This window comes from Rhineura floridana, chromosome 15 (assembly GCF_030035675.1).
Source record: "Rhineura floridana isolate rRhiFlo1 chromosome 15, rRhiFlo1.hap2, whole genome shotgun sequence".
NCBI lineage: Eukaryota > Metazoa > Chordata > Lepidosauria > Squamata > Rhineuridae > Rhineura > Rhineura floridana.
The window spans coordinates 37,750,495-37,762,563 of record NC_084494.1 but is presented as its reverse complement, the minus strand read 5'-3'; the positions used below and the strand labels follow the sequence as shown (position 1 = coordinate 37,762,563).

Sequence of the window (12,069 nt, the reverse complement as noted above, 5' to 3'; positions counted from 1 at the left end):
TAGCTCTCAGGGCCTCTGGGCACAACCTACCTTCCTTGAGGTGCCCATAGAATCCAGGGGTCCTCGGAGTTCTTAGGACCCTTTCTTAATTAAACAGCAGGCAGGAAGGAATGAAAAGGAGAGTATGGAATTAAAGTGCTGAATGGAGTCAAAGGGCCTGGCGTTGCCCTGCCTCCACACCATTGAACTGTGTCCCCGCATGGCCTTGGCGATCCGGCAGACATCCCAGCAGCTTGAGCGGGAAAGGGATCAAGAGGATTTAGCCCAGCGACAGAAAACTAAACAAACTGAATCAGATAAACAATCCTACTCTGGAGTCCACCTCAAAAGCCCAGAATGATCTGAGGAACTGTTCTCGCTGGGGCTGCAAATCTCTTGGAAGATGGTTGTATTATTATTATTATTACTACTACTACTACTACTACATTGATATCCCATCTTTCCTCCAAGGAGTTTAAGGTGATGTACATAGTTCTCCCCTTTCCCATTTTGTCCTCACAACAATCCTATGAAGTAGGCTAGGCTGAGACTGGCCCAAGGTTGCCCAGTGAGCTTTGTGTGGCTGACAGGGGATTTGAACCTTCATCTCCCAGGTCTAGCCACACTAGCTGGAATGTCACAGGCATATTTTGATCAATCAGCTTCAGCCTGCTGAGATTCATGGGATGTCCCCTTCCCGCAAAGGTTATTTCCACTTTGGCCTTTTCCTGTTTACTTTCAGAATGGCTATTGACTCAGCGGCCCTTGCCTCTTGTGAAGTGTGGAGATTAGGCTGTTCTCATCTTGGGACATCACCAATGGCCCTCTCTTGCTCTGCTTTATACATTCCTAGAACATTGAGTCATCAGAGGGGTAGCATTACTCCAGGACCCACCACCAGGGGTAGAGGTCGATCTTGGAGGTGGAAAATTTTGCAAGTGTTCAGCAGAGCAGAGCATGTTTGGTTTTATCCAAGACTAATAGACAGCCATCTCTGGGGTGGTACAACAGTAGCTGTTTATAGAAGGATCACTTGCCCTGTGTGGAAATGCAGCTACTTCTGGGGTTAAGCCTGGCAGGCAAAGATTACTGTGTTGCCTAGAGTTGCTTGTGGGTGAAGTATAATTTAAGTTTATATGGAGGGATTTTTTTTTGGTAGGGTGATGCAGAAAGCTGTACTTATATGGATAATCATAACTTTGTACCTGCCGTTATCTAGAGTAGCTGCTGTCCTCTGTTTGATATTTGTAATCTCTGACATGGTTTGACATCCACATTTCATCCATGTCTGCACTGAAAGCATGAGAAAAGGCCACCCTTCATTACTTCTTAAACAGTCTGATAGCCAATTACGGTAAGAGCAAATAAAGAACATCAGCTGATCTGTGTTGAGCAACTTTGGCTATTGGCTATTAGTCTCAGCTTTTCTGAGAGCCCCTGAGCATGCGTTGGCTGTTGTTTTTTTTCCCTATTGAGGAACCACAGCCAAGTACCAAACATCTGGGATTAAGCCTGAGAACATGGCAGTCAAGCAAGGCTTGAGACTCAGCACCTGTTTCCCCCCCAAATCAGTCATTGCTCAGCTAGCACCAAGATGCTCCCAGCTCTAGGAGTAGCACTTTGGAGAAAGATGGTCCCCTCCCATGGTCTGTGCAGACCCCATGGAGCGGGCTGAGACTTGGCTGGTGATGCATTTATGTGCCAATCATCCTGGACTCTGAGGAGCTTCCTCTGCTCATTAACCTCCCATAATTGCCAGGCATTTGGCTCCCTGTTGTAACTAGGAGATGGAAAACTGGGAAGCAGGGTAGAGTGGGAAGAATGAGGTGACACAGGATATGGATATGTTTCTCTGCTTGGCTGTGCCATTGCAAGGGATCCTGTCAATCATTGTATTGTGTGGGTAACTATGGTCCCTTGGTTCCATCCTTGCAGGGACACATTGTCTCTGCCCACCCCTGACTAAAGAGCAAAGAATAAATGGGGCAGGATGTGCAAGGTGGAAAGATCTGGGAGGTTTCCAGCTTACAATTCCAGTGGTATTGAAGCAGCAGGCAACCAATTAGGGAATGTACCATACTTTTGAAGTATGTTTCCAGCCCTAAAACAGTTGCTTGCTCTCTAAACAAATATAGGGGCGTCTGCACGTCCTTTAGTCATAATATGTGGCTGTGAGCCAATGTAATAGGATAGGAAGGGGTTGAAATACGGGGTATTTGCAAGGATATTGAAGGACAGCTAGAAAAATTAGGTTCAGATCAAGGAGGGCCCATTCAGAGGCACAATTGATAGATGTTTGCAAGGAGGTAATAAACCTCTATAAAGTCATGGATAAATGTAAATGTACTGCCTTGAAGTCGATTCTGACTTACGCAACCCTATGAATAGAGTTTTCATGGTAAGCGGTATTCAGAGGGAGTTTACCATTGCCTTCCTCTGAGGCTGAGAGGCAGTGACTGGCCCAGTCACCCAGTGAGCTTCGTGGCTGTGTGGGGATTCGAACTCTGGCCTCCCAGGTCGTAGTCCAGCATCTTGGAATATATTATTTTCCGTCTCACAGAACACTAGAGTTTCGAGAGCTGATTGACAATATATTCAGGACAGGCAAAGGGAAGAAGGTCTTCATGGTGTGGGTAGTTAACCTGTGGATTGTGTTGCCACATTATGATATATATAGATGGCTTTAAATAAAAAAAGATTGGACAAATTCATGGAGGGACAGGCTGATCAACAGCTATTAGTCATGATGGGTAAAAGTGGAACCTCCATATTCAAAATCAGTACATCTCTGATCACTACAAACTGTGGACCAACACAGTACAACTGTCTCCATCGTGCACTTCTTGTGAGTTTACCAGAGACATCTGGTTGTCTGGCTGGCCGGTTGGCCACTGCTGGTGACAGAGTGTTAGATTAGCTTTATTATATTTATTTGTGTTTAACAAAATATATATACCACTTGATTGTAAAAAAAACCTCTAAGCTTTTTTCAAAGAACAGCAAAAGGGGCTTTTGTCTTCCCCTAGCAGAGTAGTTCTTACATGGATATTTTCCACATAAGGGCTGATGAGATGTCATGGCTCAGTGACTGAGCAATATGTCAGGAAGTCCCCCATCTGAGTCTTACCTTAGGCAGCCCTCCACCCCCAGCCTGGTCTTCAGTGTGGAGATAACAGCACTCACTTTTCGTACAGGGTTCTAGTGAAGTGCTTTGAACTCTTCAAGAAGCATTACACAAATGCTGTTGTTATTCAAGTGTGGAACTTAGGGCAGAAATGTGCTAACACCCAGGAGCTTTTAAGTTATAATACTACTAGTACTACTAATATTTTATTATTTCCAATACTATATTTGTTGTCCATCTGCCCTGTCAGGTTGCCAGTGGGTCGCTGCATCGTCAGGATGCTCTGGAAAGTTAGCACCAGGTCCTAAACGGGAAGCGTTCATTGGTTAAAAGTCAGTATTTTCATCTGGAGCTCCTCGCCTCGCATCCCCACCCCAGCCTGCGAGGGGGGCAGTGGGAGCGCCAAGGGCTGGTGGCAGAAGCTGCTCTTCTTGGAAGAGGGGGTGTCCAGGGTGAGCGAGGCGTTGGCCATCTCCTGGGGCTTGGAGCTGGCGAGGAAGCGCAGCAAGGTGGACAGAGCCTTGGTCACGTCACTGCGGGCCCCCTCGTTGGCAAAGCAGTACAGGATGGGGTCAGCCACGCAGTTCAAGCTCGTGAAGGCCAGGGAGGTGTGGTAGGCCACAAAGACCTTCTCCTCAAAGCTGCAGTCGCAGGGCTTGCTCAGGTAGACAGTGCTGCGGGAGAGCAGGATGACATGGTAGGGGGCGAAGCAGAAGAGGAGGATGACGATGAGGCTGAGCGAGAGGCGCTTGATCTTGGCCTTCTCCTGCTTCTCAGTGGAGACGTTCCCTCGCACGGCCCGCAAGATCCCCTGGTAGGAGAAGAGCATCAACATCCATGGGAAAAGGAATCCAATGAAGACCCGGTAGAGATTCATCCATGCCACCCATTCCTCCATGGGATACTTTTCGAAGCAGAAGGTGTGGTTGTAGCGGTCATGGAAGAGTTCGTTGTGGAAGAGTGGTGCCGAATTGGCCCCAATCTCAATGGCCCACACTACTGTGCTGACAGCCACAGCTGTCTTGACCCGCCGGAACTTGGCGAAGCGCAGCGGGTGTGCCACGGCCAGGTAGCGGTCCACAGAGATGCAGCAGAGGAAGGCGATGCTGATGTAGATATTGGTGTAGAAGATGAACCCAAAGACCTTGCAGGACTCCTTGCCGTGGATCCAGTTGTCGTAGTGGAGGAAGTAGTCGATCCAGAGCGGCAGGGTGGCGATGTAGAGGAGGTCTGCAATGGAGAGGTTCATCAGGTAGACACCCAGCTCGTTCTTCTGCCTGACCTGCAGGTAGGCGGCCCAAAGGGCCATGCAGTTGGTGGGGAGGCCCATGGTGATGACAATGATGTACAGCATTGGAGGGAAGAGGTGGTCAATCTTTGAGTCCACGTGGCAGCTCACCAGGGTCGTATTGCACATTCTTGGGGTGTGATTGTGGTGGGGCTCCCCGGGAAGTGGCAGAAGCCGAGGTGGCAGCGAATCCCAACTCAGAACAAGGGTCTGTGGGGCCGGCAGTGGTATGTCCACAGGACCACACAGGCCATTGCAAGGAAGTTCCTGGAGCTGGCATACAGCATGGTCCCCATTGGCCAAGTCCAGTGATTGCCTTCCTTTGCACCAGCCTCTCTAATCAGCTTGAATGTTGTTGTTGGGGCCGCTTCTCAATAGTGTTTCCTGCCCTTTTGGACCTGGGAGAAGATGAGGAGAGACACACTGAGGTCATGAGGAGAGCATTACAGGACAGAGGCCTCCTTGAGCCTTGCCCCTATTACAACATCCAACACTTCTCATCCTCTTGTGCATTGGAGATGGCCAGATCTTGGATGGGACCTTAGGAGCTGCATCCCATTAAATGTTCTTTAGGATTGCTTGGTGGCGGGGCTGACCTGAGACATATTTGGTTTCTTTAGGTACAAATACAAACCTCATTCTTTCCTCCAATTACAAAGGCATACAGCCCACAGGTAAGTTCTCCTGTGAAATACTGCAATGAATGAGAGCTATGCAAAAGTACAGAAAACGTAAGGGGTGTGGAGCTGGGTGCAAAATTCAGCCACCCAAGAATTTCAGCATTTTATTAAAGACAAGTTTCTAGCCCTCATGGTTATAAAGATTTGTTTGAAAGTGCATGGGCAGTGCCTGGTGAGATCTTGGAAACCCAGAAGTAAGAAATCTCTTGTGGCAGGGGAATAATGCTCCAGTGCCATCTGACAGTTCCCTGGAGGGGGATCAAAGCTCAGTGGGAGCAGGGCACCTGCTTGGCATGCAGAAGACCTAAGGTTCTGCTCGTCCCCAGTTTAAAAAATCAGGTTGTGGGGCTGGGGAAAGACCTCTCCCTGCCCAAACCTCTGGAAAGCCACTGCCAGAATTCGCAGGAGGCAGCCCTGGGCTCGGTGGACCAGTAGCCTCTGAGCTGCTATAAGCCGCTTCTGGTGTTCTTCTCCACAGAAGGGGGTGAAAGCAGAGCAAACTAGGCGAGTGTGCATGATTTATAGTGCCTGCAGACGTCAGCATTTTGGGGCATAATATTTTGTTTATTGCAGCTTTTGACGTTTTTAGCACTGAATTCACGTGGTGCTGTCTATGAGGACAATTAATGGCAGGGACTGGAGTCTGGCAGCCACAGCAAGTGGCAGAAAAAGGTGGCCAGGGGATTAGTGATGGGAGGACAGAAGCTTAGTAGCTGGCTGATGAGGTTTCGAGAGGGTCAACGTGGTATTTTTCTTGGTCGTATCAACATGTGAAAAACCTCTTCAGGACTAAAATACATTTGCCATGGCATAAGCCTCCACAGACCACGAAAGACCCCTGCCAGAGCAAATGTGTTGGTCTTTAAGGTCGCTCTCTTTCTTGATTTTGCTGAAACTAACAGCTACTGCTCCACACGCATGTCTGAAACCGCACCTGTTTTTCCATCCAGATTGGTGTCTGGAAGCTGAGCCTCTGCCAGGAATCAAAACAAAGCTTGATGTATATCCAGGCAGGCAGCCAAACCGTCCCCAAACCTCACCCCTTCACTCAGTAGTTCTGGGAAGAAGAGACCATCTGGAGAGGTTGCGCTCCTTGTCAATAAAAGGCTGCCCACTTGAAAGTGGATGGGATGTCCTGGGGAGACAGGCAGTCTGATGCAGGGAGGCTAGAATGGGAAGAATCCTAAAGATCAGAACCACAGCCAAAACTTTGGACACTAAACGAGTGAGCATCCAAACCCAAGCATGCAAGTTCACAGGTAAATGTGCGACAGTCAAAACTTTGAATGAGCAGTGCCCTGATAAGTGCACCTCTTGCGCATTCTGAGTGACTCGGGTCTGCAGGATCCGATGCATCAGTCACAGCCGTTTCCACAGTTTCCAGTTTGTGTCAATTCCCCATGCCCATGCTCATCAAGCCAAAGAAAGTTAACACAAGCGCAGCTCCCAGATGCTGTGGATTGCAAAGCATTTGGAGGAGGAGATCTCAGATGTGGCTGCCCAACCATCTCCCTGCTTCCAGGGTGGGGAAACCTTGGGGCCAGGGGGCCAAGTGTGGCCTTCCAAGTCTCTATCTGGCCTTTGAGACTCTTCTTAGGCAATGCCACGCCCCACACTGCCCCGCTGCACGCCCTCCTCGAGTAATTTGTCCTGGCTAGAATGCATCCTTGAACTATGCCAGTGCCTGTTGCTTGCCTAGATGGAGAGAGGTGTGTGTGTAAAAAGCCCCTGGCTTTTGCGTGGCTGGGATGTAGCCCTCCTGTACAAAGTTAAGAGCTGCATCTGTCCCTCCACCCACTTTTTCCTCTGGCCTCAAGCACCACTGGTATGTGGCCCCTGGAAGGCTACTCATGTGGTCCTTGGGCTGTAAAAGGTTCTCTCTTTAATTCTCCCCGCCCTGATCCCATTTCTCCACAAGCTGGCTGTAGTGCTCGCACATGCATACACATACACCCATGCAAATCAACAGGATCATGTTGTAAAAGCTTTTCCTGAATGGTTCCACTTCACGGTGGAGGGGGACTTAGATATTTGGATGCTTCCCCATCTTTATTTTTAACACTCCCTACATATAGAAAATTAGCATGTCAGGAAAAATGGATGTAGCTTAGCCTGTTTTTCCCTCCCATGGAGAGCATTCACATATGTAAACTCCCACCTGCAATCAGTCCAGGAATTGCTGGTGGTCTTAAATAGCCCAGAGACACTAAATCTGTTCTTCTAAATTCCTTTATTGTCTGTTCTTCAGGTGAACTTGGGACATAGAGATCCAAATCATTGCTAACTTTTATCTTTTCCGAGAGAGAAGCAATGGCAGCTTCGTTTCTTTGTTGCAATTAAATATGTGGTACCTCCATTCCATCATAAAAAATGCAGGCAAAAAGGCTTTTTTGTTATGCTCAGGAACAATTCCTTCACCCCCCCCCAATCTTTTTCAACATCTAGCCTGAAGGAGAGCTCTGATGAAGTCAAGAAAGCTCACCACAATAAACATTTTAGTTGGTCCTAAATCCTAATAAAGGTCTTGCCCTACTGTCCTCATTCTGGAAATCAAAAGTCCATATCCAGTTCCCCACTTTTCTGATCCCTGGTGTGGGAATGATGTGGGCCATATTCTTCACTGCCACCACCACATCGGCAGGCAGTAGAAAGAGAATCGGCTCCTTGCATGGCTGCACACTGGTCATGTAGTTCTTCTAAAATAATTAGTCATGATTGCTACTACTATTTCCAGGGTTTCTTCTCTGTCTCTCTGTAAAATGATCAAGGTGGTTTACAACAGTAATTAAGACAAAAACAACTCAGTTAAAATGAACATAAATCAAAACAATTAGAGCAGAGACCAAAAGTGAAAACCAGTGGCAGTCAAATTACTGTTAAGGAGAGTATTCTGAGGCTGCCTGCTGTAATAAAATGGCCTTCGCGTCTTTTCTGAAAACAGCGGTTGGTCTAGGTGTATTTTGCTTCAGAAGGCTTTTGCAGACCTTGGGCACCCCACCTGAAGAAAAGATCCCCTGTCAAGCAGCCACCATCATACGTCCAGGGGTGGAGGAATGCCAAGAAGGCCTCAAAAGCTGGACAGATTCATAGGTGGGGGAGGCAACTCTTGAGAAGTCCTGGTTGCAGGTTGTAAAGAGCCTTGGAATTGAGCCTGGAAGCAAATTGATCTCTGGTGAAACTGGCAATGAATCATGAATGATCTGAAGTGCCAACCCCAGCAGACGTATTCTGAACCAACTCTGGACTGCCTTCAAGGGCTTGCCTGCATTCTCCCTGTCAGTCCTTGGAACATGTGCAGAGTGCAACAGACCCGAGAAGTTGCATCCGGAAGGCCGGATGTGGGCTTCCAGGTGATGGGAGGCAGGCTGGAATGCTCCAGGCCCTCTCGCTTGAGGAATTTACCACCAGCATAACTCTGCAAGCATTAATTCACTAATTAATTTGCTTCTCAAAATGCTGCATGTTGAATATCTGTACAAAAAGGCTCTTGAAAAATTAATGCTGACCTTTCTAGGCCCTTAATCCCTCTGGCTGCAGCTGAAGGTCAGTGGGACCCTCCTCCCCACTAACATGATTCCCTGGAACTCTCCTGCCAAGCTCTAAAGGGCAAAGAACAAAGCAAACACAGGCTGATGCTGGAACAGGAGGGTTCCTACTAACCGCAAACAGGATGCGCAATGGAGCAGCCACACACCACCCCTTCCTCAAATTAAAAATTAAGTTAAATACAGACGATAAAGATGAGCCAGAGACCTCCAGTTCCCTGCCTCTCCCACAACCAAGTCTGTTTTCAACAAGACTGTTTCTAGCTTCACCTAGCTGATGGCAAAACACACATACCCCTGCCTCAAGCATGGCAGTTCATTTTGGTGCGGTCCAGTTAACTAATACATCTAGAAAATACCATGGCAAAAGAGTTAGTGGGCCTGAAAACTCTAGGCAAAGTGCTACAAGAGGAATTGCTTTTTAAAAAGTACAGTCCTCTCCCCCCCCCCCCAGCCTCGGCTGGAGAACCTGTGTAGTCCTCCAGATGTTGCACTACAACTTGCATCATCTCTGACAAATGGCCATGTTAGCAGAGGCTGATGGGAGTTGTGGCCCTCCAGATGTTGTTGAACTACAAGTTCCTCATCCCTGGTCTACTGTATGATAGAAGACCCAGGCAGGGCTTTGAAAGATACAAAAATACCTAAAGCAAATGTATAGAATAGCTCTCGTGCATTTAACACACTCTTGATAGTGAAACCTTTGTGGTTCTTTGCTCCCCTTCTGGGTAGTCAACTACCAGACTGTTGACAAGGTTAATGGGCTGCATCTGCACTGCAAACCTAAGCAACTTTTAGACTGGTTCATCAGTCATGGCCTTCCCATGGCACCCTGCCAGGTATGCTTCTTGCAGGTAGGGGGGAGAATCCACAGGAGAAGCAAAGCACTGTTCTGGGGTGGAAGAGATAAAGGAGGAGAAAGTTTAAGCCAGCCTTTGCCAGGTTGGTGCCCGCCAGCTGCTTTGGACTACAGCTCCCATCAACCATGCTGTCTAGGACTGATGGGAGTTGTAGTCCAAAACAGCTGGAGGGCACCAGCTTGGCAAAGGCTGTTCTAAGCACTGATTGCCCTCCTGAAACATGGAGAAGTGAGATGCAGAACATCCTTCGTGACCCCTGAGAGCTGTGGCAGATAATGAGATGTGATTACGACAAGAAACGTGGGAGGGGAAAGTGGCAGGCCAAGCAGTTCACTTGGTGGAGCTGTGGGTGGCTAAGCTAGAGATAACTGCTCAGTTTCCATCTGTCAAAAGGAAGTGACTTACAGTGGTTGAGAACATCGTACGATCTGTGCCGGGTTAGATTAACAGTCTTCCTGATCCAGCATTTGCTTTGGTCAGACTCTTAATTTGGTTTGAGAAGGCCCTCAAGCAGGGCAGGGAGGCCACACACCTCTCTTGTCCTTGTTCCCTGGCACCTCAAAACTGATCATGGAAATTCCATAAAGCTATAATGATGAGTAGCCACTGTTAGACGTTGCCTACGTCCCCTTTTAAAGCCAACTAAGCTAGTGACCGCCACCACATCTTGAGGCAGTGAGTTCCCCAAATGAATTGTGCCTCCTGGGAAGGAGAACTTCCTGTTGTCTTGCTCTGAATCTCTTGTCCATCCATTTCATTGGAGAACTGCAAGGTGTAGTATTCTGAGAGAATTTGTGTTTAGCGGAGGCTGGATTAGTGGAGATCAGGGGCTGGATGGCTCCTGTATTCCACTCTGGAGAAAAAGTGTGGGGCACTAGAGAAATCAGAGTCAGGCATAGACATTGGGAACCAGGATTCCTGCCTTTCGCTCATGCATCCGGAAGGAGATAGGGTTTACAGATTAAAGTAGGGGTGGTTGATGGGATGGTGGTATCAGAGTTTCCTTTAAGGCGGCCTTCCCTAATCTGATGCTTTACAGATATTTTTGACGACAGCTCCCATGAGCCCCAGCAAGCCCGGCTGTAGGATGCTAATGGGAGCACGGCCAGGCTGGCTGGAGCTCCTGGAGTTGTAGTCTGGAAACATTTGGGGAAGCACCAGGCTGGGGAAGGATGATTTTAAGGTATTTGCTCAAGATGGCTTAAATACTTGTTTGTCTCTTTTTTGACCAAAAAAATCAAACTGGCTTTTCCGGTCTTTTCAGTATATGCGTGTGGACGCTGTGGACTTTTTAAAGGTCCATTAGCGATGGTGAGCATGTAACCAGGGGGGGGCGTAGTTTACTTCAGGTTTATTAATCCAGAAGCTTTAAGCATGTGGAAATGGTGTTACTGGTGCAGCAACAGGCGGGTGTGAACCATGCTTGAAAGTGTGGCTCCTGGGATTTATCCAGAATTCTTCAGGACTGAACTCCAGAACCTTTCTTCCAAGACATTTTGGCCCTCTGCCGGAAAAGGTTAACCAGCCCTCTAAAAGGGTGGTTAACCTTTACCCCTGCTTAACCCTCTAGGGGCCACCTGGCAAAGTGGACGTGACTGAAGTGTAAACGTGTCTGTGGCAAGAACTGCCCTTGCCACAGATCCCTTCCAAAAGTCTTTCCCATCAGTTATTCTGCACTATTTTAATTCTTTTATTATTATTCATTATTAAATTCAGTAGGAGAGTAAAATTTATTTTTTAAAAAAATTGAGGGGATGTCACAAAATCTTTTGTTTTGGCATCACAGCAGAAGACCTGCAGGAGCGGTCAATTTTTTTTTTTAATAGATCCATTTGTGGGGGAGACAAAAATTTTTTTGGCATCATAGTATCACAATGGGGGACCCTGTGGGAGCAGCCAATAATTCTTTTTTAAAAACTTAAACTTTCTTTTAAAAATGACATATTTTAGGGGCGGGGGAATGAAGAAGAGCCACACAGAACCCATACAGTCTATGCCTGTCTGATCTTTACGTTCAGCCAGAAGGGCACTGTTAAGGGTATCACATGATGTTCACTTTTCTTCTACAAGGCAGCGGGTGCGTAGCGCGTCTGCACCTGGGCTATGAAATTTCTTGACAATTAACTTAAAGGAAGCACCGTCGGTCAGTCCTTTGTTGCAAATGCCTGCTTAGGATCCTTCCACTTAAACAGGCCTTTTCTGATGTATAGCTCAGCCCTCAGTTATTCTGTATCATTGTGCAGATGTTGGCTAAGTATTTTTATGCTGTTTTATAGACATGTCATGTTCACCGCCTAGATAGTTTGTTTATTGTGTGGTATAGATAGGCTAGATAGATAGACAGATAGATCTAGAAAAGCCAGGGTGGCCTAGAGGTTGAAGTGTTAGGCTAGGATGTGGGGCACCAGGGTTGAAATCCCTGCTCAGCCATGCAGTTCACTGGATGACCTTGGGCCAGTCGCTGTGTCTCCGCCTAACCTACCTCACTGGGTTGTTGTGAGGATAGCATGAGGAGTACGTCATCTTGAGCTGCTTGGAGAAATTGTAAGATATAAATATAATAATAAATACAAGTATATGTATTATAAATATG

At 47.5% G+C, this 12,069-nt stretch overlaps 1 protein-coding gene across 1 annotated transcript; it reads right to left on the bottom strand.

Annotated features, from left to right (window-relative positions):
- Window positions 1-3,296: 3,296 nt before the first annotated feature.
- Window positions 3,297-4,711, bottom strand: GPR4 (G protein-coupled receptor 4). Its single transcript, XM_061596155.1, has one exon. The coding sequence runs from the start codon at window positions 4,518-4,520 to the stop codon at window positions 3,423-3,425; it is 1,098 nt and encodes a 365-aa protein (XP_061452139.1). The 5' UTR covers window positions 4,521-4,711; the 3' UTR covers window positions 3,297-3,422.
- Window positions 4,712-12,069: the final 7,358 nt, after the last annotated feature.

What these genes read in the sequence shown, in the direction of transcription:
- GPR4 (XM_061596155.1), bottom strand. Translation starts at nt 4,520, where the DNA reads ATGTGCAATACGACCCTGGTGAGCTGCCACGTGGACTCAAAGATTGAC.